Source organism: Mus musculus, chromosome 2 (assembly GCF_000001635.26).
Source record: "Mus musculus strain C57BL/6J chromosome 2, GRCm38.p6 C57BL/6J".
Lineage (NCBI taxonomy): Eukaryota > Metazoa > Chordata > Mammalia > Rodentia > Muridae > Mus > Mus musculus.
In genome coordinates, this window is record NC_000068.7 from 176,794,186 (window position 1) to 176,815,084 (window position 20,899).

At 41.2% G+C, this 20,899-nt stretch overlaps 1 protein-coding gene across 3 annotated transcripts; it reads left to right on the forward strand.

The window, feature by feature from the left end:
* Window positions 1-3,993: 3,993 nt before the first annotated feature.
* Window positions 3,994-19,907, forward strand: Gm14295 (predicted gene 14295). 3 transcript variants are annotated; one of them, XM_030245890.1, is made up of 5 exons: window positions 3,994-4,533; window positions 7,996-8,050; window positions 13,177-13,303; window positions 13,510-13,570; window positions 14,725-19,907. In XM_030245890.1, the coding sequence occupies exons 2-5, from the start codon at window positions 8,048-8,050 to the stop codon at window positions 17,036-17,038; spliced, it is 2,505 nt and encodes an 834-aa protein (XP_030101750.1). In that variant the 5' UTR covers window positions 3,994-4,533; window positions 7,996-8,047; the 3' UTR covers window positions 17,039-19,907. The 3 variants fall into 3 exon arrangements, with proteins under 3 accessions (XP_030101750.1, XP_030101746.1, NP_001191986.1); XM_030245886.1 differs by lacking the exon at window positions 7,996-8,050; NM_001205057.2 differs by lacking the exon at window positions 14,725-19,907 and having other exon boundaries at window positions 4,415-4,533; window positions 13,510-14,519.
* Window positions 19,908-20,899: the final 992 nt, after the last annotated feature.

Here is a 20,899-nt window from a genome sequence, read left to right on the forward strand (position 1 = left end):
TGTTTTTTCCACAGAATGCTTACAAGAGCATGCTAGCTTCCAATGTGACAGGCTGACCTGTGACCTGTGAGTGCCCTGACAGTGGTGACCAGAAAGCTGTGTTGAGTGCACAAAAGAGGAGAAATCTGAGAGCAGCCACTTACAAACAGATAAAGAAACTTCATATCTCCACCATGGGCTGCAGCAAGGGGTACCAACCTGGTGCCAACTTAAAATAAAAACAACTAAAAAAGCTGACTAATGAGGCAAAAAGACTGGTACAGAGAATGTACAAGATGCTTTTATCAGAGACACTGTTTGTGGCCATTCAGGCGAGATCCTTATAGCTATGAAAGTTTGTGTACCTTACCTATATGCTTATTGTTAGATAACTTTAAGAGATAAGATCGCCAATCTTGGCAAGTCTTTTAATATTCATTATAATTCTTGTCAATCAATTTATTGTGTAGATCCTAATTTAGATAAGAAATCTACTGTTATGGTTTTGTAAGAGACCTGCTTATGTTTTGCGACCTATTAGAGTTAGAAAATGATCCTTGGTTTAATAATCTGAAAATGCAAACTTTAAAAAGGTATCTACCACAGCTTTAGATTAGCAGCTACATGCTGCCCATTGTGTTAATGATAAGCATAGAAATATTTCCATAGCTTTGTCAGAGCAACATATTATATAGATAAAAATTTGGAGGCAAAAGATAGCATCCTAGTTAGTCCTTAAGCTGACCATGGGCTTGGAATTCAGAAAGAAAGTTGCCTATTCAGTGACATTCAGAATTACCTCTGGCATTACACTATCACTTTGAATAAAAGCTAGGTTACTGCCTTACACAGGAATCTACTATCACCTAAGAAGAAGGAAGTTTAAGACCTAAAGAGGAACCAGAGTAGATACTTAGAACTATAGATAGCTGAGTTACACCCATACACACGTATTTTCAATGCCCTAGGAGAAAGGTGGACTACTAAAACTGGTTTTCAACCTCCCCCTGACCTTGTTGCCCTCCCTTTTAGGGCCCCTATTGGGAATCCTATTATTGATCTCCTTCGGTCCTTGGGCATTTCAAAAATTGACCCGATTTGTTAAATCTCAAATTGATTCATCTCTTTCAAGTACATTTGTTTCAGTTCATTACCATCGGCTGGACTTTGGCGATAACAAGCAGGTTACTAGAAAAGAGTCAGACGTAGATACTGCTTCATCACCCTCATTTAAGGGAGAGAGACTCAATTTCCATAAAATGCTTAAGTAAGATCATTCCCCTCCCCCTAAATTCGGCCATCAGTCTCATGCCACAAATCATTTATAGATTGCCGTAGTCTGTGCTTCCGACATGGTAATATACGTTCTCGCCACACTGGAAACTAAACAGTCCTCCCAGGCTAGACACATAGAAAAGTTGGAACTTGAAGCAGTCGCCCGTGAGAGTTGTAAGACTAAGTACTGCACAGAGATTAGTCTGGAAGCTGTTAGTCTCTGAGAGGCATGTCTGATTGCATGAAGGTAGAGTGCCCTAGGGTCCTTCCCCCAAGAAAAATGGCACAGGAGCAGGTCAGGGTTACTCTGGGTAAAAATCTGTGGGCATGAGAGTCAATCCTGTATATGGCCCCTAACATTGCACACTGGGGATCAGGCCTCTACCTCTACCCATGGAGCTTGCTTCGTTCCTAAATCCCTTTGCTGGCCCAGGTTATACCCAACAGACTGGGACCATTAATTCAAGCCTCATAGATGACTTGTCCTTGGGTCCTTCGTGGTTTTAGAGAATCACCCAGTGAGCAAACAGACGTTTAGGCGATCGTTAAAAACGTGGCTACAGATTTATTATACAATATGCCTTTATAAAAATATTAAAATGGGGGAGATGTTGGGAGCTATTAAGACAACTCTTGATCTCTGAATTGGGCCTCTTCCCCCGAGAAGAAAAAGGGGTCAAAAGCAGGACACTGACACATGGATTCCGAGAACCAGGGGATGTTCCAGCCCTAGGTCATCACCGATGTCCTGACCACACCCTGATACCACCAAGTTCCTGCTTCCCCGTGTAGCTGCCAAAAGAATTTCTATTGCCCCCCTCACATAAGTACTTCTCCTTTTGCTTGTATTGCCCTACCCCTCCCACTGATAAGTATCTGTACTTCCCCTTTTGATTGTGCATTTAAACCTCGGGCCTGGCTAATACATTTGGGGGCTTTGATGCATTCCAGAACGGTTTCCGTGTAGTTATTCGCACAAGGCCCTCGTCCCTCTCCATCCCCCATTTGGTTCTTAGGAAGAGGTCCCCTCGAGACCCTCGAATACCTGGACCTGCTAGACGGGTCACAAAGGCTGACAGATTACTGATTTCAGGATCAGCCTGGGAAAGAGCAAATTTAGTCTCATGTGTGGTAGAAATGGTAATTTCAGGCCTGGGTTGCACCCAGCCAGTTTGAGCTTAGCCTTTATGCTTCACAGAGGCAGGCAGATATCTGCTTTTGTAAGTTTAAAAGAAAATGTGTGCTTGCTATCTCATAAGAATTAAGTTCCTGTGGACACAGGATGCTATTTTAAGACCATCAAAAAGAAACCTGGAGTAAATGGCTGGGTTGAGAGATATAATAATAGATTCTGGTTATGGTATGCAGGAGATGAACTATTGAGTGAATTTTTTAGAATAGCAGGAGATAGCTGCTTGGTGAAGAGTCTCCAGCAGAACATAGACAGAGAGCTGTCTGGAGACCTGCAGAGCAAGCAGATCAGAAAGAAAACAGAATACAGCGAAAGAAGGATGGAAAGCTGTCTCCTGCAGAGCATAGACTGACAGCTTGGTCACAGGACTTGACTACCAGTCCTTTGTTTTCACGCTCCCAGATACCCCTTCTCTCTCTACCACTCTCCAAGCCCAGGCTTGGTCCTTGGCAACAGAGGTACACTTTGATATCATTAATCTTAAATCTAGATGTCAGGATTTAGAGCAAATGTACCACTTATGTAACCATCCAAGTCATTGCCACGTACCAGCTTATACTCAAGTATTTTCATAGAAGTGTAGCTACAGATGAGTGAACTCCAATTTGAGTGCTAGGAAGTGAAATGGGTTTGAGCAGTGCTCTTAACAACAACTGAATGATCCCTGTAGCCCACTAACCTTCTTTCAATAAAATAAGAGAGAGTGCTATACATTATAGATTTGAGATACAAACACCAGCTTTGAGGAAAGCTGAAAGAAGATAGTGACTTTGAGGAAACAAAGCTCTGTGTGCTTCAGGTGACAGAACTAAAAGAGTGGGAATACCTAAGACCTTGTGACTTATGCAATTTCATCATAATCTCAAGTTGCTGAACAAGAAACTATTAGTTTTGATGGATTCCCTGTTGAATTTTGGTCTTGTTTGTTCTGTTTATTGTTTATATGCTCTGATTCTTTCTGGTAAGGCTTCTTTTGTGACATTGTATGTTGAAAGCATAATAGTCTCTCTTTAGGATATGTTAGAGTCATGTTAGATAAACAGGTGTTTTCACGTTTGAGGAGACAGATGGTAGTTAAATTAATATGGCTCCCGTAGACTCATAAGTTTGAATACATGTTTCCTAGTTTGTGGAACAGTTTGGGAAGGAACACAGGTCTGCCTTTTTGGAAGAGGTGTGACACTTGGGTGCATTTTCAGGCTTTAACATCTTCTGACCACGCCCATATTGCAAGCTCCCACTTTCGTGGAGTTCAAATTATGAGTTCTCAGCTGTCCCTTGATTTACAGCTAAGACCTGTACTACAAGATGTACTTTCCAGATGCATTTATATCCTACATTTTTATAATTTATGGATGATTGTGGATGACTATGAGGTAAGAATGCCCTTCAATATCTCAGTTTTTACATTTGACCATCTTCAGAAAAGGATTTAACTTGATATTCATAGGAGTTGGCAAACCTATGTGTAAATGTGTCTAGATTCCCTGAGTAAAATCTCAATGCTCCCACACTTGAAGAAATGCATTGCAAAATCTTTTGAAGCTAATCTGATTTATTGACTGTGAGAGCCATCCAACTTGAATCCAGGAGGAAGAAGTGGAAATACCTTCTGAGTGCTGTGATTGGAGCTCAAGCAAGCTCCAAATTTGCAAAGCAGTGAGCATAGTGTTACTGCCCACATGGGGGTAGAAGCAGGCAGTTGAATAGCAGGGATGTGAAGTCTTACGTTCTCCCAGGGGCTTGATGGGAGGACAGACCGGTAAGCAATTGGACGAGAGGTTCTTGTGCTAATGAACTTCAAATCTACAGATCTGGAAAACTTTTGGCCAAAGCTGGAACCTCTATGCTGTGTCTCTTTAACACACTCTAACCCTAAGGGTGGTGCTCATGTCACTCAAGACTCAATAGCCAATCAGAACCTCCACATGGACCTGCCAGTCAGAAGAGGAGGCGGTTCTTCCGGGTCAAGCTTGCAAGCTCCTTTCTGTAACTCAGCAGTCATGAGAGTTTCTGTGTGATGTGTTATGCGTGACTCTACTGGGTGTTGTGAGAGGAGGTTAGTCAAGCTCAGAACTCCAAACATGGTAAGTGCCAGGTCATCTCCTGCGGTGCCGTCGGTGTGGGGAAAAGAGGGGAGTGGGAGAGCTCACTTCCAGCCAGAGTTCCAGTGCTCTGGGCAGGCAGGAGCAGGAGGACTGCAGGATGCTTTCCACATGGCCCCGGTTGGCTCTCTGGCCTTGGGAAGGCACGGACCCAACTCGGTGGGTGGTGGACAAGGGCAGCTCTAGGCACCAGGTTCCCAGCATCCAGCATCCCACGCGGGATACCACGGAAGAGCTTAAGACAGAATGGGGTCCCCGGGCTGGAACTAGGCTTCGGGGCCAAAAGGAGGAGAAGTCGGGGAGAGGGGTCGCTGAATGCTTCCCACGCGAGCGAGAGTCCTTGGTCAGGTCCGGGGCTGGAGTACAGGATGGCCTTCTGGCGGGAGGTTTTCTTTTTAATTTTTGTTACTGTGTGAATTTGATTGCAGTTTGGCTGCAGGTCTTCCCAAGTATGAAGCAGAGATGGCTGCACTGGACATTGCCTGTATAATTTAATAATGTTCTTTAATTGCAAAGAAAGGCTCTGTGCCTTTAAAAAGGAAAATAAGTGGAGTCAGGAAAATTCTAGTGAATGCAAATTTCCCAGACTAGAGCTCTGTCTGCAACTGTGGCGGAATTGCTGAGCCAGGAAAGCTTCAGCTGTCTGAATCATTTGCTCTGTGATCTTACAGTGGAGGAGCTGCTGTTGTCCCAGTCCCAGCTGTGTTTTCCAGGCTAATGAGGGACTCTGTCCATGCCTCTCTATCAGGAACCCTAGTGGAAGGTAGCTTGGGGTTCTTTATGGGAGTCTCTTCAGAGCCATCTGTTGCAAACTGTGAAGAAGGCCAAAAGCCATGTCATGGTGATTGTAATTGTCTCCTTTGCCAGGCCAGGAGGAGCAAGTTTACTGAGTTATCTGAGTCAGATCTGCTGGTTCCAAGGACTGTGGTTCTGTTGGTCCATGTGGTGATCATAGCAGAGGCCCTTGTCCTTTGCCCCTTTCTGAGTGTGGATTAATGGGGATGTGGGAAGCTCAGTAGCCCTAGTAGCTTGTGGACTTGGGTACCAAAGGTTTTCCACGGAGATCTCTTGCCAGCCTTGGTGCGAGGGTTCCAGCAAATACAAAGGAATGCAGGCAGGGAGCGGAAGTTGCAAACCCACTTCTGCAGTGCCAGTCAACTCTACCTCCCTCTCTGCTGTGCCATGCAGTAATTCTGTGCCTCCCTGCACTGAGTAGGGTCCCCAAGTCCACTGGGGGCTTGGTCAGTAATGTTTTTTTTAGATACTTGGCAGTTCCCTTGTGCAGGGTTCTTTTATTAGACTTCTCCTGAATTTGTCCCAGTGTATTCTAGCTTCTGCAAACTTCATAGAGGTCTCCATTTCTTTCCACTTATCCCTGTAAGTAGGATACAAGATGCTACTCTTCTTTTTTTTTTTTTTTTTTTTTTTTTTGATTTTATTTTTGAGACAGGGTTTCTCTGTATAGCCCTGGCTGTCCTGGAACTCACTCTGTAGACCAGGCTGGCCTCGATCTCAGAAATCCGCCTGCCTCTGCCTCTCAAGTGCTGGGGTTAAAGGCGTGCGCCAAAACGCCCGGCTGATGCTACTCTTAAAAAGTTTACTTGGCATAAGACATAGCTTGTGTAAGCTGTCCCCACTGCAGCTGTTGTAAATTCTACCTTCTACTTTTGCTATTTTTCTCATCTCCTGCGACCTCCAACTCAGGAACCCATCTCTGAGAAATGGCTTGCTATTTCAGGGCTCTGAGACACTTAATAAGTGATTCTGGGGGTCTTTGCTGTGTAAATCTCCTAGCAGTCTTAAGTAGGACTTGTAATCTCCAGTCCATATTAAAATTGTTCAAAATAACCTGGGGACTGAACAGGAAAGAAACTTATGGGTGAGAGCATGTGTGGAATCCAAAACCTGTTTTTGGCTGCCTGGTCTTTGAGCATTAGCCGCAGCTGAATCCATGCTGTCATTAAGACATTTTTCCTAATTAATATTTTAGTTTTATATGGAGAGATTTTTTCTGGGGTGACATGTTAGTTCTGGGAGAGCTGTCTCTTCTTCCCCATATAGAGATGTTTCTAAGACAAGCTATTTTGACTCAGGTAGCCTTGATCCTGGTCTGCTGCTACCCAGGACAATGGCCTTGCTTTCCTCTTGATATAAATTCCTAAATTCTTGAGTTAAAGAATGTAGCAAAAAAGTGTTTTATAATTGCTCATTTGAGTCATATAATGAACCCTCCATTTCTTCCACCTTTAGATAAGAACGGGAGCAATGGTTTACTGTTATCTCTGTCAGGTGAAACAGGGCGGGAGATAGCTTGATCATAGATAAAACCATAAGAGAATCTGCTCCAGGTGTCACCATTCTAGAGAAGGATAAGAGTCAGGCAGGGTGAATAATTTTGTAATTTAACAGCATGTATTAAATAATGCATGATATTAAATAAAATTAGATTGGTGGGTGCTTAGTTTGTGCAGGTTGGCTTGAGCCAGTGATAATGAATTTCTGTTTTAGGATCTGTACTATATAGATAGAATGTATCAGAAATGTAAAACACATGCCATTAGCTGGAGCTCTGTGTGTCAGATTATAGATCTCAGTAGTTAACAAAGCACATAGGAACAAGGTCAAACACTATCTTATTAATGCCATTCCTTCTACCAAGAAAGGCCTGATCTTTTTCAAATCAGTACAGTGATATATTTTTCCAAATATAGGTGTGGGTTTGTTGTTGTTATGTTTGTTTTACCAACCCACTGAGGACAATGAGCTGATTAACAAGAGTGCTCCACAGTGTCTGACATGTGTCCTGCTTTGCTCTGAGCCTTGTCTCATAGCCATTAGGTGGAAAGTACTTGCAATTTACCTGAACCCAGCCTGAAGCCACAAAACAAAGTTTGTGTCCAAAAAACCCTCTTCAGTTGCTAATATTCTGGCACTGACCACCTGTGGACAGTTTGGTAACTCCAGTGTCAGCTGATTAATGGGATATGCAAACTATCCAGCTTGATTCCAGGAGGAAGAAGGGAAATTGCCTCCTGAGTCCTGTCATTGGAGCTCAGGCAAGCTCCAAAGCAGTGAACTCAGGGTCACTGACCAGAAAGGTGGAGAGGCAGGCAGGTAAGCAGCAGGGATCAGGAATCTTAGCCCCTCCCAAGGGCTTGGCGGGAGAACAGACAGGTAGGCTATTGGAGGAGACACATTGGTGCTACTGAACTGGAAATCTGCAGATATGGAAAAGGATTGGCCCAGGCTGGAAACACTATATTGTGTCCCTTCAGCAAACTCTAACCCTAAGGGTGTTGCTCATGTCACTCAAGATTCAATAGCCAATCAGAACCTCCACATGGAGCTGCCAGTTAGAAGAGGCAGTGACTTCCGGGTACCAAGCCTGCAAGTTTCTCTGTGTAACTCAGCTGATCTCAGTGTTTCTGTGTGATCTGTTCTTAGTGTCTTCGCTGGATGCTGTGAATTTAGCTCAAGCAAGCTCAGAACTTCACACATGGTAAGTGCAGTGTCATGTCCCACAAAGAGGAGGAGCTAGCATCTTAGCAAAGGATGCCTGTGTACTAGGTCTTCCCAGAGCCAGGATGGTAAGCATCAGCCAGACAGATGGGGCCACCTGTGAGGTCTTTTGTGGACCTAGTCTCTCCTTTTGGACCAGGCTGTGGCCTCTGAGTAACTTTATTATAAGACTGCACTGGAAAAAACCTTTGTGGCAGGGGCTTGTGTGTGGAAATACACTTGGCAGGATGAGAACCAGAGGAACAGCTTACTGTGTACACTGTCAGGTAAAACAGTGCTGACAAGAGCTAAGTCACAGACCAAAGGAAAGGGGAGTATGCTGCAGGGGCCACTGTTATCGAGAAGGGCCTGATTAGGGCAGTGAGAATGATTTTGTAATTTCACAGATTGTATTAATTATGCATGGACGTATATAAAACTAGATTCGTGGGTGTTTAATTTGGGCAGGTTAGCTTGAACCAGTGGGTAATGAATTCCCTTTTTAGGATCTGTATTATGAGATATGTGCAATCCTTGGGTGACATATTTAAGTGAGCCCACAAATATTAAACACATGACATTATCTGTAGCTGTGTGTGTCACATTGTAGACATCAGTAGTTAACAAAGCACTTAGGGGCAAGGTCAAACACTATCTTATTAATGCCATTCCTTCTACCAAGAAGGGCCTGGTCTTTTTCAAATCAGAACAGTGATATATTTTACTAATATAGGTGTGGGTTTGTTGTTGTTATGTTTGTTTTACCAACCCAGTGAGGACAATTGTTCTGATTAATGCACTGAGTGCTCCTCAGTGACATGTGTCCTGCTTTGCTCTGAGCCTTGTCTCATAGCCATTAGGTAGAAAGTACTTGCAATTTACCTGAACCCAGCCTGAAGCCACAAAACAAAATCTTGTGTCCTAAAATCCCTCTTCAGTTGCTAATATTCTGGCACTGACCACCTGTGGACAGTTTGGTAACTCCAGTGTCAGCTGATTGATGGGGTATGCAAGCTACCCAGCTTGATTCCAGGAGGAAGAAGGGGAAATGCCTCCTGAGCGCTGGATTTGGAGCTCAGGCAAGCTCCAACCTTTCAAAGCAGTGAACCCAGGGTCACTGACCAGAAAGGTGGAGAGGCAGGCAGGTAAGCAGCAGGGATCAAGAATCTTAGCCCCTCAGAAGGGCTTGGCAGGGGATCAGACAGGTAGGCCATTGGAGGAGACACACTAGTGCTACTGAACTGGAAATCTGCAGATATGGAAAAGGATTGGCCCAGGCTCGAACCATTGTGCTGTGTCCCTACAGACACTCTGACCCTAAGCATGGTCCTCATGTCACTCAAGACTCAATGGCCAATCAAAACCTCCACATGGAGTTGCCAGGCAGAAGAGGAGGTGACTCTTCCAGTTACTAAGCCTGCAAGTTTCTCTGTGTAACTCAGCTGCTCTCAGATTTTCTGTGGAATCGGTTCTTATTATTTTTACTGAATGCTGTGAGGTTAGCTCAGGCAAGCTTAGAACTTCAGACATGGTAAGTGCAACTTCATCTCCAACGAAGTGGGGTGAGCAAGCATCTTAGCAAAGGATGCCTGTGTAATAGGTCTTCCCAGAGGCAGGATGGTAAGCCTCAGCCAGACAGATGGGGCCACCTGTGAGGTCCCTTGTGGACTTAGTCTCTCCTTTTGGACCAGGCTGTGGCCTCTGAGTAACTTTATTATAAGCCTGCATCTGGACAAAACCTTTGTGGCAGGGGCTTGTGTGTGGAAATACACTTGGCAGGATGAGAACCAGAGAAACAGCTTACTGTGTACACTGTCAGATAAAACAGTGCTGACAAGAGCTAGGTTACAGACCAGAGGGGAGTATGCTGCAGGGGTCACTGTTATGGAGAAGGACCTGATTAGGGCAGTGAGAATAATTTGATAACTTCACAGATTATATTAATTTATGGATATAGTTTAGTAAAATCTGATTGGTGGGTGTTTAATTTGGGCAGGTTAGCTAGAACCAGTTAGTAATGAATTCCCATTTCAGGATCTGTATTAGATAAACATGTGCAATCCTTGGGTGACATATTTAAGTGAGCTCAAAAATGTAAAACACATGCCATTACTTGTAACTGTGTGTGTCACATTATAGGTCTCAGTAGTTAACAAAGCACATAGGGGCAAGGTCAAATGCTATCTTATTAATGACATTCCTTCTACCAGGAAGGGCCTGATCTTTTTCAAATCAGTACAGGAATATATTTTTTCAATTATATTGATCTTTTTAAATATTAAATTTTGGTATTACTTTTCTGAATTTCATTTTCATTATGCATAGGTGATTTGACGTCTTACGTGTTTCTATTCTCCAATATTTCCCCCAAATTAAGAATTTCATTCCTATTTTTAAAGAGATTTCATATCTGTCTGTTTAGAGAAACATCTCCTGTAGCTCCTACTTTCTTTATGTCATGTAGTTAAAACTTGCTTTGAACTCCTCTTCCAGCCTCTGCTGCCCAGGGCTTGGAAAACAGTCCTACAACTGCTTTCAGGCTGGGTTCTGACTGATCAGTGAGACAAAAGACACCAGGGAATGAGTGTTGTCTAACCTCCCTGGGTTACAGGGTTACAAATTAGGGGATTACAAATAAAGAGGGACAGGTATAATGTTGAGTTCACTGACCAACTTTGAAGCTGGTCTACTTGCAGCACAGAAAAGGAGGAGGAATGAGGTAGGTGAGGCCTTTCTGCTTTGGCAGTGGTTGACATTCACCGTGAGGAGTCAAGTAATCAATTTTACACAATCAGTAAAATTCCATACTGGTCATCTTCAGGCATTTTTCAGATTAGGGCAATGTCAAATGAGATCACAGGCCCTCGTTGTGACACCATATTGCTGGCATACCTCACCATCTACCCCAGCAGTAGGACTGCCAATCTCCCAGCTGCCATTCCTTATGCAATTCAATCATTTAGGAACTGGACTTTTCATCTATCATTAATCATCCTGATCTGACTCTTGCTTCTGCCCTCCTTCCTCTCTCCACAAGGTCCCAGGTCATGTCTACTCTGTATTATCCCAGGTATAACTGGGTCTGGCTATGTTCACTCTTTTGTGTATAATATACTTTCTCCTCCACCATACCTAGGAGCAGTGATGTCTTTACATTTTATTTCTTCATTTTCTTCCTTTTTTTTTGCCCATTAAAAGTTTCTATCTTTAAAATTCATAGCCACTTTTACTTTTAATATTGTTAATGTATGAATTTGATCCCAGTTTGTCTGCAGGACCTCCCCACTATGAAGAAGAGTTGGCTGCATGCATAATTGAATATACAAAGAAAGGACCCTAGGCCTTTTAAATGGAAAATACTTGGTCTGCAGGACTAGAATATTCTTTTCAATGTAAATTTTCCAGACTAGGGCTATGTCTACTTGTAGGGTATAACAGTTGAGCTTGGAAGGTTTCAGCTGTCTGAGTCTTTTGCTCAGTGATCCCACAGTAGAGGAGCTGCTGTTGCCCTGAGGCCCTGCTGGCTTTTCCAAGTTAATGAGGGACTTTGGGCAGGACTAACAATCAGGAACACTAGGGGAAGGTAGCTTACAGGTTCTTTACAAGATTCTCCTCAGATGCATGTTTTACAAGCTGCCTGGAAGACTACAAGCCATCCCCTGGTTATTATAGTAATCTCCACTGAGAATACAGGAGGAGCAAGTCTGCAGAGCTATTTGAGTCTGATCTGCTGGTTCTAAATGGACTGTGGGTCAGAGTGTGGTTCTGTTGGTCCATGTGGTGATCATAACAGAGCTCCTCGTCCTTTGACTCTTCCTAAGTGTGGATTTACAGGGCTCCCAGAGGCTCGGTAGCCCTGGGAGTGGCAAGGTATGAAACTTAAATGTCACTATGCAGTGTGTATATACAGGAATTGCCTTTGGTGTGTAGTAGGACAACATTGGAAAAGCAATGGTTTGATTTCTAGAATTTCTGACCCTTCTGTATTCAGTTTTGTGTGACTAGTTTTATAAATACTTTAGAAGTTAGTAGTAAAGAGCTGATCACGATCATCCTTCAGAAATATTTGATTAGATTCCTTTTATCTTTCTGTTAACTATTGTCAAAATGCAATAATTCACAGAACTTCAATTCTTGGTTACAAAAAAAGCTTCTGACATGCAGAAGTTTCTCAGGTGTTGATGGTGCTGGGTGGGTGGATAGGACAGATTGGAACATAATGCATATGGCAGGAAGCAGACATTAAATTATCATTCAGCATTGTTTTGTATACTTCGGTGGGGCTGGTTTAACATGAAATTACTAAGGGTCATGAACAGCTATTGAGCCATAGTCCAACTTTCTCATCATCAACAATTTCAATGAGAACTCTAGAGCATGGGGCCTCTCTGTTTGAAGACAGATCAGTAGTATCTGGAGGGTCAGATTTATAACAGTTTCAGGGTCACTTATTTATGTTATTTTTATCGGAGTCAGGAAATATGATTTTATTTCTATACACATAATAGCACAGGTAACATTGGTCAAGTTCACATTGTTCCTGGTGTAGTTGTATTAGTTATTGAAGAAAAGTTGAAAATTGGCCACATGGAAATGGGCAGAGGAAGCTTTCCCTGATATTGTGTTGCAGTTCTGTGTGCTACTATGAGAATTATGTCTAGGATAACAGATAGTGGTCTTGGTCTTTAGACAGATTGCTTGTTCTTCGGGAGTACTGGCTATGGTTGAGAAGGGTGTGCCTGCCCATACTTGGGGGCTAAGACACAGACATGTGGCAAGAAAGGAAGGGGAGGTGGAAAAGGTCTTTTGTATCTGCAGGTAGCATGGACAGGTGAGAGGAAACTGCAGTCCTAAGGGGACTCTTGCATATTGGGTCTCAGGGAACAAAAAATGGGTGAAGGTCTAGCAGCATTCTACATGGTTCCATGTATTAACATCTTAATACTAAGGCATCAGGTTCCCAGAGATCATTTATTTACTTAAGTTTTTGTTGTCCAACTGTGAAAGACTGGATAAAAAGTACTATGTGGGTGGGCAGGGCAGTCAGCGAATACTCATTTTGAAGTACACCTTTACACTGTTGTCTGTATCATATTTTTTTATATATGCACGTATCGAATCTTTTAGGATTTAGTCACCTATGATGACGTGCAGGTGAACTTCACTCAGGATGAGTGGGCTTTGCTGGATCCTTCTCAGAAGAGTCTCTACAAGGGTGTGATGCTAGAGACCTACAGGAATCTCACAGCTATAGGTAATATTATGATTTTTTAATTTACTTTATAACATGTATGCACAACTGTTTCTTTGTTATTGTTATTTGTTTTTATAATTTCAATTGAGAATGAGGAAGAATATGATGAATAAATCACTCATGGTTTTAAAGTTCAATGGAGTTAATAACTTAAATACTGTTTAATTGCCAATAATGTAACATACTTTCTCTGGTACTGGGTTTAGGTTACATTTGGGAAGAACATACGATTGAAGACCATTTTCAAACTTCTCGAAGTCATGGAAGGTAATTTTACTCTGCAAGCTGAGGAGAAAATGCCTATGAAGAAAGTTTAACTTGTGGTACAAGTAGTAAAGAAAACCAATAGGGTACAATAAGCACTGCTTTCAGTGATGGATGTTTACTGACTTTCATAAAAATCATATATGTTTATGGCAGATATGTAACTGTTGTTTGCAAGACATTCCATTAGGTCAAAGACAGAGAAATAATGGCTTAACACATATGTTACTGTTTAAATCAAGCCTAGTACAGCCATGCTATACAAGTGTGAGTGTCTTCAGTCTTATATCGCTTAGCTATTGCAAAAGGAACACATAGTGATTAGGTGACAAGTATATGTCTAAAACCTAGTAATGAGCAAATAATCCATAGTATATCTGAGCTCAATGATATACTTGTAATAACATTGCTAAATTTAGTGAGATGAACAGTTCATAAGATTCAAAAATGGTTTTGTGGAAAAACCTTAATCTCTGTACCACATCTCTGTGACAAAAAAAAGTCAGCTGTGAATGTAATGTGGAATTTTCACTTGTTATTCTTCTTTTGATGTGGATGTCATAGGTTACAATTGATACAAGCCTTGTGATCACTGGGGCATTGAAAGAAGCCACATACCTTTCACTTTTCCAGAACAATTAGAGGATATGCAGTATAACATATTTTGAACAACATACTTAATGTGCTATATAAGTTTATAAAAAATTTGTTTCCGAACATTGCTGGGAACATTTACCAACTCTAACTGCTGAAAATAGTAATGAGAATTAAGGCAGTAGAAAATTTTTTTCTTTTGCATTTGTTCATATTCCAAATGTAGTATTACTCTCATGATAACAAAATTTGTGAATGCAATCATTGTGCAAACACTGTGAGTTCTTCCTGTTTTTTTCAAATATGTGAGTAACCTTTTATAGAAAAAGTATGTTATAAATGTGAGCCTGATAATCAATACTGTTCCCATTTCATATATCCTCGAAGATGTAAACAATTCATAATTTAGTAGAACTCCTTTGAATATAAACAAAGTAATATTATGTTAACATTAGATTGCTCTGTTCAATGAAACCAAAATTTAAAACAATTCATACAGATAAAAAGACTCATCAGTATAATCAGTGTAAGAAAGATTTCACGTGTGCAAATTTTATTTGCAGGCATGAAAGAAGTTGTTCTCCAGAGCAACCCTCTGACTTTATTCAATGTGGTAAAGCCTTTGCATATGAGAGTGGTAGACAAAGGCATCAAATTAAACATAATGGAGAGAAACACCATGACTGTAACCAATGTGGTAAGGACTTTAGAACATGGAATGTCCTGCAAATACATAAGCGAACACATACAGGAGAGAAACCCTATGACTGTAAACAATGTGGTAAAGTCTTTGCAAGAAGCTGTCATCTCCAAATACATAATCGAACACATGCAGGAGAGAAACATTATGAATGTAACCAATGTGGTAAAGCTTTTGAAAGAAGGAGTCACCTCCAAATACATAAGCGAACACATACAGGAGAGAAACCCTATGAATGTAACCAATGTGGAAAAGCCTTTGCAAGAAGTGGTGTCCTCCAAAAACATAAACGAACACATACAGGAGAGAAACCCTATGAATGTAAACAATGTGGTAAAGCCTTTGCACAAAGCAGTCATCTCCACAAACATGAGCGAACACATACAGGAGACAAACCCTATGAATGTAAACAATGTGGTAAAGCCTTTGCAGTAATCTCTACTCTCCAAATGCATAAGCGAACACATACAGGAGCCAAACCCTATGAATGTAAACAATGTGGTAAAGCCTTTGCAGTAATCTATACTCTCCAAATGCATAAGCAAACACATACAGGAGAGAAACCCTATAAATGTAAACAATGTGGTAAAGCCTTTGCAAGAAGCTGTCATCTCCGAATACATAAGCGAACACATACAGGAGAGAAACCCTATGAATGTAAACAATGTGGAAAAGCTTTTGCAAGAAGTGGTGTCCTCCAACAACATAAACGCACACATACAGGAGAGAAACCCTATGAATGTAAACAATGTGGTAAAGCCTTTGCACAAAGCAGTCATCTCCGAATACATAAGCGAACACATACAGGAGAGAAACCCTATGAATGTAACCAATGTGGAAAAGCCTTTGCAAGAAGTGGTGACCTCCAACAACATAAACGAACACATACAGGAGAGAAACCCTATGAATGTAAACAATGTGGTAAAGCCTTTGCACAAAGCAGTCATCTCCGAATACATAAGCGAACACATACAGGAGAGAAACCCTATGAATGTAACCAATGTGGAAAAGCCTTTGCAAGAAGTGATGACCTCCAAAAACATAAACGAACACATACAGGAGAGAAACCCTATGAATGTAAACAATGTGGTAAAGCCTTTGCACATAGCAGTCATCTCCACAAACATGAGCGAACACATACAGGAGACAAACCCTATGAATGTAACCAATGTGGTAAAGCCTTTGCAGAAAGCAGTACTCTCCAAATCCATAACCGAACACATACAGGAGACAAACCCTATGAATGTAACCAATGTGGAAAAGCCTTTGCAAGAAGTGGTGACCTCCAAAAACATAAACAAACACATACAGGAGAGAAACCCTATGAATGTAAACAATGTGGTAAAGCCTTTGCACATAGCAGTCATCTCCACAAACATGAGCGAACACATACAGGAGACAAACCCTATGAATGTAACCAATGTGGTAAAGCCTTTGCAGAAAGCAGTACTCTCCAAATCCATAACCGAACACATACAGGAGACAAACCCTATGAATGTAACCAATGTGGTAAAGCCTTTGCAGTAATCTCTACTCTCCAAATGCATAACCGAACACATACAGGAGAGAAACCATATGAATGTAAACAATGTGGTAAAGCCTTTTCACATAGCAGTAATCTTCGAATACATAAGCGAACACATACAGGAGAGAAACCCTATGAATGTAACCAATGTGGAAAAGCCTTTGCAAGAAATGGTGACCTCCAAATACATAAACAAACACATACAGGAGAGAAACCGTATGAATGTAAACAATGTGGTAAAGCCTTTGCACATAGCAGTCATCTCCACAAACATGAGCGAACACATACAGGAGACAAACCCTATGAATGTAACCAATGTGGTAAAGCCTTTGCAGAAAGCAGTACTCTCCAAATCCATAACCGAACACATACAGGAGACAAACCCTATGAATGTAACCAATGTGGTAAAACCTTTGCAGAAAGCAGTACTCTCCAAATCCATAACCGAACACATACAGGAGAGAAACCATATGAATGTAAACAATGTGGTAAAGCCTTCGCAAGCAGTAGTGACCTCCAAAAACATAAACGAACACATTCAGGAGCAAATCCCTATGAATGTAAACAATGTGGTAAAGCTTTTGCACAAAGCAGTCATCTCCGAATACATAAGCAAATACCTACAGGAGAGAGACCCTATGAATGTAACTAGTATGGTAAAGCCTTTGCAGGAAGCAGTGGTCTCCAATGCCATAAAAGATAAATACAGGAGAGACACCATATGAATGTAACCAAGGTGGTAAACCCTTTGAAGGAAGCAGTGGTCTTGAATATCATAATCGAACACACACAGCTGAAAAACCCAGGAATGTAACCAATGTGGTAAAGTCTTTGCAGGAAGGAGTGACCTTTAAAGAGAAAAGACCATACAGGAGAGAAACTCTATGTAGGTATCTGATGTTATAAAGCCTTTGCAGCAAGCATTGATCTTCAAGTACATAAATGAACATATACCAGAGAGGAACCTTTTAAACGTAACCAATGTGGTTAACCTTTTTCGAAAACCAATAGTCTTTACACACATAAAAGCACATAAAGTTGAGAGAAATGCTTTGATTTTAACCAATGTGGTTAAACTTTTTCAAAAAGCAGTCATCAACAAAATCATGAAAGAGCACGTATAGGAGAGAGATTTTTGAATGTTAGCAATGGTGCTTTTATAGCTTTTTCACAAAGCAGTGGCCTCCAAATATATAAAGGAACACATACAGGAGAGAAACCCTATGAATATTGGCAATGTTTTAAAACACTTCTACATCACAATCATCTTCAAATCTGTAAGGAACATGAGGTTTTGAGAAATCCTCTGAATAACACCAATTAGGGAAAGCAATTGTACAAAAGAGTCATCTCCCAACACAAAAGTATACACACTAGATAGAAACCCTATGAATATAGGCAATGTGGTAAACATTTTATAAGTCACAGTAGTCTCTAAGTAAATAAAAAGAGACACAGTTGAGAAAAACACTATGAAATGAACAAGTGAACAGAGCCTTGTGCATTAAAATCTTCAAATACATAAAAGAGGACATAGAGGTGAGAAATCCGATGTCTACAAGCCATGTGGTATTCCTTTCACTTGTAAGTCATATTCAAAGACACAAAAGAAAACAAAATGTAACAAAAGGCTGAGTGTGTTTAATATGGTGAAACTTTTTGAATATTTTAGAGTCTTCACAATGAAACAATTCATACTGCAAATAAATTTAGGAATATAATATGGTGAAACCTTTTCAGATTTCCCAAATCTTCATCATTATGAATGGGAAACCCATAAATGCATTCAATATGGGGAAGCCTTTAAACATTTCTAATTCTTTATAATCCTGAAAATAATCATACAAAGTTCAAGGGGATACAAGAAATGTTTCTTATTGTCTTGCTTGAGTTACAGTCCTGACATCCTTTGGTATGAATATCAATGTGGAAATTGTGAGTGGATTCCCTTTCCTCCCCAACTGCTTCTTGGTCATAATGTTTATGCAGGAATAGAAACCCTGACTAAGACAAATTGGTATCAGGAGTGGGGTATTCCTGTGACAACCTGACCATGTTTTGGGAGGACTGTGGAAGGACTTTGGAACTTTGGGTTAGAAGATCCATTCTGTGTTAAGAACGCTGTGGGATGTTGTGTAGGAGCTTGGAAGATAATGTTGAGAACCGTGCAGAAGATGGAAGCCTGGCTTGTGAAATTTCAGAGGGAAAATTAAAGCCTCTTTTCAGGGCCATTGTTACTTTGTGAAGATTCTGTGGTTCTGGTTAACTGGGGCTGAAGAATCAGCTGTGATTAACAAGATAATAGAATTTCTAGAGTGAAAACTTTGCATTATTGGGACTGTTGATGCTGGTTAGCTGGAGCTAAGAAATTAGCAGTGATTAAGAAGAAACCAGCATCATTGAAGTGGCATCATCTGTGAAGTGTTTTTTGAGAGCACAGAGGAAGTGTTCTAGAGATAATCAAGGTGGTACCTTGTGCTGTGGCTGGACTTGGTAGTGTGTAAGTCTTAACCTCGTGGTACTGGTTTTGAAGGCATGAAGGGATAATGCAGAGCAGCTAAGGCCCAGCACTTTGAGAGGCCATGGAAGGCAACTGGTGAAGGTGCAGACTCAGGTGAAATTGATGGCCCAGTACTGAAGAGATCATGCAGTGTGTTGGAGTTGACAGGTCCATGATTGACCACGAAGAACAGCAGCAGCAGTAAAGTACATGCATCTGGAGCCTAGAGGACAAGTGGTGTGCTACAAAGGACAGGGTTGGAAAAGTGACCCAAGCCCTTGGTTCTTTTGGAGTTGTCCAAAAGATCGTGAGTTGGATCCGAGACATTGGACAGTTGGAGTTTAATTTTTACTTTTGATTGTGACTGTGCCCTGATGTTTTTCCCTCTTGAAGGAAACAAGTATTTTAGTGGATTCCATTGTAAAAGGCTTTGGATTTTGAAGGATATTGGATATTTTAAAAGCATTGAACTTTTAATATGTAAAGTCTGTGGGGCTTTCAAAGTTGTGTATATCTCGGGCATGAATAAGAAACTAAGAGTTGAGCATTACTAGTGATGTGTTTGCGTGTCAAATTGACAAGGTGTCAATTATACTGGCTAATTTTGTGTCAACTTGACACAAGCTGAAGTTATTACAGAGAAAGGAGCTTCAGTTGGGAAATGCCTCCATGAGATCCAGATGTAAGACATTTTCTCAATTAGTGATCAAGGGGAAAGGCCCCTTGTGGGTGGGACCATCTCTCTGCACTGGTAGTCTTGGGTTCTCTAAGACAGCAGTCTGAGCAAGCCAGGTGAAGCAAGCTAGTAAAGAAACATCCTTCTGTGGCCTCTGCATCAGTTCCTGCTTCTTGACCTGCTTGAGTTCCAGTCCCGACTTCCTTGGTGATGAACAGTAAGCAGTATGAAAGTGTAAGCCAAATAAACCCTTTCCTCCCCAACTTGCTTCTTGGTCATGATGTTTGTGTAGGAATAGAAACCATGAATAAGACAAGGGGTATAAGGTATGGATTGTAAAAAAAAAGATTAGACAATAAAGAAATGAAGAAATAAAATTAATTTTTTTTTAAAAAAGGAGGATCAGACAGAAACATTCCTTCCAAATTATACCTTTATTTTCACACCAATCAGGATTTAGGGATAGGGGCTTATGTAGTTTACAGTGTCATCTGTTATATATTATGGGTGTTATAGCTTAACTAATCATATGGATTTGTTCTTTGGTGGTAAAGTACAGGTCTTATGTTTTGAGGGGCACAATGAAAAGCAGAAAGCATTGTTAGAGACAGTCATTATGTTTTAAAAAGAAAATATGAGTAAAGTGAGGTTGGATCTCCACAATACCTAATCCTTGGAAACGAACTTAGTTTCACCATATGATTAAATTCAGGATAATAACAAAAAGGCAATACTTAGGGCCTGGTGTTTGGATTTGATTTGTTTTTCTGCTAATTCCCAATTGTGTATTGATTCTTATGGTACTCTTGTTAAATTCTTCCCAAATTTCATGATAATCCTGTACTGGGACACTGAGATTCCCTGCCCCAAGCTGATTATAAATGGGTAACAAAAGTGCCAGCAGCCAATGGCTAGGCAGGCAACAAAGGCAGAACTTTTGGATTCATGGAAAGGGAAACAAAGAGGATCTCCATGCCAGTAAAGGATTTGGATGCCAGCTTCAGAGCTGGGAAAGACACAATACCAGCCACATAAAAGCTAGGAAAGAGTGACCCCAGTGTTCCCTCCTCTGATTGGTTCTGGAGAAGCAAAGATGGCCTCTAGATTTAGGAAATTAGGTGTATCACAGGGGAACCAATAGCAATGTGGATGTTTGGTAGTGTCCCAGCCAATGAGCTGATTTGGATTATTACATAATGCTGTTTGTCTTTCATTTCAGACTCCAAAGTACTTGTATGCTGAGCTAAGAACTTAAACAGGTGGCATCCTATAGTAGAGCAGAGTAACCAACTGAGTCTACAGAAGGCATCACACCTACAGGATGGAATGCAATATTA

What these genes read in the sequence shown, in the direction of transcription:
- Gm14295 (XM_030245886.1), top strand. Translation starts at nt 4,474, where the DNA reads ATGCGTGACTCTACTGGGTGTTGTGAGAGGAGGTTAGTCAAGCTCAGA. An exon ending in CAGGAATCTCACAGCTATAG is followed by an intron (nt 13,304 to 13,509) that starts GTAATATTATGA and finishes TACTGGGTTTAG; the next exon opens with GTTACATTTGGGAAGAACAT. An exon ending in ACTTCTCGAAGTCATGGAAG is followed by an intron (nt 13,571 to 14,724) that starts GTAATTTTACTC and finishes TTTTATTTGCAG; the next exon opens with GCATGAAAGAAGTTGTTCTC.